Raw genomic sequence first — 6748 nt, 5'->3', positions numbered from 1 at the left:
CCGGGTTCGTATCCTTATCAGTCTCCAGACATACCGCTGTGTTACGGATAAGTGAATGATATCGAATGTTAAAATTAAGCCTAATTAGGCTTAACATTTTCATCGTGGTAGATAAGGTTATAGAAGAACAGTGAGAATACCCATTAACAACAATGTAAATTTAGATAATTTTTAGAAGTATTTTAGATGAAATGTAAATTTGTAAATGTTCGTGTGACTGAACTTCAGTTTAATCATTTCAAGATTTAGTTGTAATTTTTACCAATACAACAAGCAACAACCAATTATGTAATTATTTATTGTTATTGTACACATATTATAGTCACATTAATCCAGCACAAATAAGTATCAGGTGGATCAGTCACTAAAAGTCTCTGTCAATGCCCAGGAAAGTTTACTGGACACAGTCCTTAAGTCATAAATTTGTTGAAAGAAGATTATATGTAGATGGAAACTTTAAAGCGCCACCTGTCGGGCTCTATCATAGAGACAATATTTATTAATATATCACAACTTTTTTTTTATTTCCTTTCCTATTTTGGAGAGATCGAGGTTATCTTAAATATATGAAATACACAAATAACTTATAATTATCTATATTAATCTAACGTGCACGTCCAACATCAGTTACAAAAACAAAATCTATAGTATACCTTTCACAACAAAGATCACAAAACGTGAGTCATAACGAAAGCTCTTATATACCCTTCACAACAAAGGCCACAAAATATGAGTCATAACGAAAGCTCTTATATACCCTTCACAACAAAAGCCACAAAACAAGATTCGGAAAGAAAGCTCTGATATACCCTTCGCAAAAATGGTTACAAACATCTGATATGCAAATCCTGCATCTATCATATAAACATACTTTCCAACGATAAACTCTCACACAGAAATACTCTATTCCTGTAAATGTTTAAAAAATCAGATATAAAACTATGGAGACATTCCAGGTTTTCCAAGTATTGTATCTCCTCCCTTTAGAAGCAAGTCTCTGAAAAGTCTAAATATTCAAATAGGATCTTAACGTGCATATAGATAGAAAGGTCCAACATGTTAATATTCATATTTATAACTATCGTAGTTACATAAGCAAAATATCTTTTGTGCAGAACAACGCCCTCTCTGGACGATATGCAAAAATTTGTCGTTTGGTTTCTATTGACTCCATAGTCTTGAAATTGCAATAAGAAATCTTGCTACTTCTATGTATCTCAAAAGATACTGCTTGAATAGCAACTATGACATTGACCTATGGTCACTGACCTGGCTAATCTTCCTTTTAAATTGTTTTCAGTTCAACAACGTCGAACGTAAAACGAATTTCAACTGAAAGAGGTAACAACATAACGAATTAAAAGAAATAAAAATTAGCTGGTTTCAAGTTCAATCACTATGTAGAAGTTAAACTAATAAACTAGATACCATAACTAAAAATAACAAACGAATTATTAAACTATGACTTCGTTTGTGTTTGAATTTCGCGCAAAGCTACTCGAGGGCTATCTGCGTTAGCCATCCATAATTTAGCAGTGTACGACTAGAAAGAAGGCAGCTAGTCATCACCACCCACCGCCAACCCTTAGGCTACTCTTTTGCCAACGAATAATGGGATTGACCGTCACATAAACCCACCACGAACTCACCCCTTTTGCTGTCATTTTGGGAGCATAGGTTCTAGCTCGATAATAAAAACGTAATTTAGATAAAGCTTTTATGAAGTGCATACTTTCTCACTGGAATAAAATATTTGGATGTATAGTTAAGCAACGTAAGAAATATATTTTCTTTTATCGTTCGATACGGGACTAATAGCTTTCTTTACTTTGAGGTTTGGGTATGTTATGTGTTAAGTTATTGTTATAATATTTCTTAGCTTCTGCTTCTGAACAGCATTCACTTGCTGTCTATATAACAGTCTATACAGTCTATGCATCAATACACAAACACTCAGACGTATTAAATTTTGTTATTTACAAGACAACTAATGAAAGAGAAAACGAACAACTAGAAGCCTGAAAACAAAAAAGGCTTAAGATATTTTTTCCTTTGAAAATTTCGAAATTATTTTAGAAATGCTGAAAATTTATTACGAACAAAACCAAACAGCTGGTCATACAAACGGACAAATATAAAGGCACAATGGACAGTCGGAACATTATAAAATTTTTCCACAAATACCATTAAACAGAGTGAGAGAAATAAAAAGAAAGAAAACAAAACAATTTCTAAATTGTTTTAAAAGTTTTAAAATTAAGTGTACTGATAATAATATTAGTATTTATATTTTGTAAAATTATTATAAGTTCGTCAAAAGAGAACAATGATGAATTTTTTGTAAGTTATCGAAGATTTAGATGGACATATAAAATTGTGCAAAATATCGTATTGTTGGTCCACTTAAAAATTTGCCCTGAATATATCTGTATAACTCGCTTGCAAAATTATTAAATATTATACCACTAGAGAACACCAGTAAAAGTCAAAATTATTAAATATTATACCACTAGAGGACACTAGTGAAAGTCAAAATTATTAAATATTATACCACTAGAGGGCACTAGTGGAAGTGATAGAATTGTTTAAAGGCTAAATAAAGTCTTCATTTGACGGCAGTGGACTGACTCTGCGACACAAAAAAAAGAAAGAAAAAGTATATTATTCCCCAAAAACGAAACATTTTTAAACGACTACAATCATCTCAATTCTGAAATTTCGTACACAAAAGTTCTATTACAATTAGTTACGACTTAAAAGCACATAACCTTATGAGACGTTGTCATCTAAATGTAAGTAGAAGGTACAACTTGTTATCACAAAAATAAATACATTTGTTTGGAATATTTGTGAAATAACAATACAGTGTAAGTATCCCTGATATATATATATATATATAAAACAAACACAGCATCGCTGGAGCAATCCAAAAATGGAAAGTACTGTGATTGTTATTTAATATTAAAAACACAACTAAAAATATCAAGGCAAAATCTGTCCCTTCCCAAATACTTTAAGCCTAAATTGTTTTCCGTTGTCATGCCAACATTTTGGAAACTCGGACTGGTACGATTCGTCTTCTTCGATCTTTTTTTTTTTTTTTTTTTTTAGCTCCTTCACGATATATATCTTGTTGTTACGACGACGTTTTGGATACTGGCTTATCATAAATTAGAATATTTTATCATAATAAACCATTAATTCCACTAAACTCCTGAGCAATCTATTTCAATTATGTCTTTTGGTACCTCAACAAACTGGTACACCAACCTCTGGCCATCTACTTTCGCCAAGATTCCTCTCTGGTAGTAGTACCTGGAAGCATAGAGTTTTTACATTACAAGCATGATTGTTCGGGTCCTAGTTCCTGAAAGCATTGTGTTTTTACATTACAACATGATTGTTCGGGTCCTTGATAATGCATTACGAATAGTTAATATATTGAGTTAATCAAAGACTGGTGCCTTTTTAACTTAATTTTTTCTAATATAAGATTTATATGTATTATTTTTTATTATTATTTTACGTCTCACACATTCAACAAACCCTAAACTATTTTAAATGTTTGGAAATTGTAAACAACAACAAAAAATTTTAAAAGGTGTATATTGAGGTTCTGGTGTGTATAAATGGACTATAAGTTAATATGACTTTCTTTATGTGTTTACCAAACTTTCATTCCTTTAATCAGATATAAGTTCAATCGTTTTATCGTTGTTGGATGTCACATTGTTCGTGAAAGAAAATCACCCCATTTTATTATTGTTGGATGTCACATTGTTTATGAAAGAAAATCACCCCATTTTATTATTGTTGGACGTTACATTGTTTGTACAAAAAATCACCCTTTATTATTATTGTTGGACGTTACATTGTTTGTAGAAACAATCACCCTTTAGTATAATTGTTGGATGTCATGTTGTTTGTGGAAAAAATCATCCCATTTTATTATTGTTGGACGTTACATTGTTTGTAGAAACAATCACCCTTTATTATTATTGTTGGATGTCACGTTGTTTGTGGAAAAAATCATCCCATTTTATTATTGTTGGGCGTTACATTGTTTGTAGAAACAATCACCCTTTAGTATAATTGTTGGATGTCATGTTGTTTGTGGAAAAAATCATCCCATTTTATTATTGTTGGACGTTACATTGTTTGTAGAAACAATCACCCTTTATTATTATTGTTGGATGTCATGTTGTTTGTGGAAAAAATCACCCCATTTTATTATTGTTGGATGTCATATTGTTTGTGGAAAAAATCACCCCATTTTATTATTGTTGGACGTTACATTGTTTGTAGAAACAATCACCCTTTATTATTATTGTTAGATGTCATACTGTTTGTGGAAAAAATTAATCCCATTTTATTATTGTTGGACGTTACATTGTTTGTAGAAACAATCACCCTTTAGTATAATTGTTGGATGTCATATTGTTTGTGGAAAAATCACCCCATTTTATTATTGTTGGACGTTACATTGTTTGTAGAAACAATCACCCTTTAGTATAATTGTTGGATGTCATGTTGTTTGTGGAAAAAATCATCCCATTTTATTATTGTTGGACGTTACATTGTTTGTAGAGACGATCACCCTTTATTATTATTGTTGGATGTCATGTTGTTTGTGGAAAGAAATCACCCCATTTTATTATTGTTGGGCGTTACATTGTTTGTACAAAAATCACCCTTTATTATTATTGTTGGATGTCATGTTGTTTGTGGAAAAAATCACCCCATTTTATTATTATTGGACGTTACATTGTTTGTAGAAACAATCACCCTTTAGTATAATTGTTGGATGTCATGTTGTTTGTGGAAAAAATCACCCCATTTTATTATTGTTGGACGTTACATTGTTTGCAGAAACAATCACCCTTTATTATTATTGTTGGATGTCATATTGTTTGTGGAAAAAATCATCTCATTTTATTATTGTTGGATGTTACATTGTTTGCACAAAAAATCACCCTTTATTATTATTGTTGGATGTCATATTGTTTGTGGAAAAAAATCACCTCATTTTACTATCGGTGGACTTCACAATGCTTGTGGTAAACAGTCACCCTATTTTACTATTGTTAGATGTCATACTGTTTGTGGTAAACAGTCACCATGTTTTATTACTGTTTGGTGTCACGTCGCTTTTAGAAAACAGTCACTTCATTTCCTTTGTCGGCATAATGGAGAGGGGAGATTGTAATACAAAAACAAGTGGTAGATATTGTGGTGGGTTAAGTATACACGATTAAGATTCAATGTTTCACAGCCGTAAGAACTTTTAATAACTTTTACTATAAACTCACGTTTTATTTGTACTACACACGTGATACTGTACTGAATGTTAATAATTGTGATTACCAGTTCTTACCTGAGAGCTCGTCCCATTGTTTCATAATTCATGTCTGGTTTATTTTTATGTATACCCCACAGATTAGACACAGCCTTCGAGTCGACCAGTTTAAAGATTCCCTTTTCTCTATTGGTCCATTTAATATAGCGAGGACAATATTCTGTGTCTTGTAGCAGTTTAAGCAGAAATTCCCATAAATACGTCGTTGAACCTATATAATAATGTCATCAAACCTATACATTTAAAAATAATATGTCGTTGTTTTACGATTACAAATACAAGACTATAATTCTAACCCTAACACACTCTATTCCTTATATACGGATAAGAAATCCGATATTTAACAACACGTTAGGCTTAATGCAAAAACATTCATTTTAATCAATAAGAAAGGGATAATAAATAATTATAAGAAAAAAACGTCCAGTAGTAACAAAAGAACCTTAATTTTGTTTGTTTGTTTCTTTGGATTAAAGAGTTGGTTGGTTCTTTTCTGACATAGGTTGTTAGGCTTAGTTAATGGGAACATATAAATAAGGATAATATACGTTTTCAAATAGTGACATCTAGTGGCAATTTCTGGAATCAGAGGTCACACGGGATGTCTAATTTATATTATACACTCTGTGGAAATTAGCCAATGAAGCGTGCCCGGATGTTGTTTTTGGAAGTTTGAGAAACATCATTTTCGAGTGAGACGTTATATTGTTAGGTTTCTAGTGTTGTAAACCCGCAGACATACAACCCTAATAATAGCAAAAATAGAAGAAGGTAGATATAATTCCAGTAGAAGCACTGTGAGCCAAGAATAACAGGAGGTGAACTATATAAAAGTATGCAAGAACATAAACCAAGTTAACAGTGTATAATATTCACCTGTTAAACTACAATGTAAATTGGGAGAGTAAACAAATAATTCAATACAATAGATTAATATTACCTTCTTTACTTTTCCTTTTAATAGGGGATAAAATACCTCCATCCGGGTTCTTTGGCTTTCGACCTGAAAAATAATAACAGTTTTAAAAAATTCGACCAATAAAAGCTGTTCAAAATAATTCTAGAAACTATTTTCTATACCACTAGATGGCGACATGCACTATACTCTCTAACACCCTTCCATGATAACATAAACACCAATTATAAACAAATTAATAATACGAACCCGTGAAAGTTTCTTTTAGATGTTAAAAAGTGAATGTTTGACGGTTACTTGTAAGGTGGTTCAGAAAATACAGTTCAGATTGAGTTGAAGTTCAGAATTTAACCATCATTGCATTCTATACATAATGACAGGCCCGGCACGGCCAGGTGGTTGAGGCGTTCGACTCGTAATCTGAGGGTCGCTGGTTCGAATCTCCATCGCACTAAACATGCTCACCCTATCAGCCG

General features: G+C 31.9%; 1 protein-coding gene across 3 annotated transcripts in view; it reads right to left on the bottom strand.

Moving 5' to 3' along the window:
* Positions 1–288: 288 nt before the first annotated feature.
* LOC143228770 (uncharacterized) overlaps positions 289–6748 on the bottom strand; it is a 128224-nt gene continuing 121764 nt past the window's right edge. For all 3 annotated transcript variants that reach the window (XM_076460107.1, XM_076460108.1, XM_076460105.1), the window contains 3 exons: positions 6297–6359; positions 5375–5567; positions 289–3315 (listed from right to left, as the gene is read on the bottom strand). In XM_076460107.1, coding sequence (XP_076316222.1) covers positions 3207–3315; positions 5375–5567; positions 6297–6359 — 365 coding nt within the window. In that variant the 3' untranslated portion in view covers positions 289–3206. The remainder of the gene's footprint in view (positions 3316–5374; positions 5568–6296; positions 6360–6748) is intronic.

The sequence above is a fragment of the Tachypleus tridentatus genome, chromosome 10 (assembly GCF_004210375.1).
Source record: "Tachypleus tridentatus isolate NWPU-2018 chromosome 10, ASM421037v1, whole genome shotgun sequence".
NCBI classification, from domain to species: Eukaryota; Metazoa; Arthropoda; class Merostomata; order Xiphosura; family Limulidae; genus Tachypleus; species Tachypleus tridentatus.
This window is presented reverse-complemented; position numbering and strand designations above follow the sequence as displayed.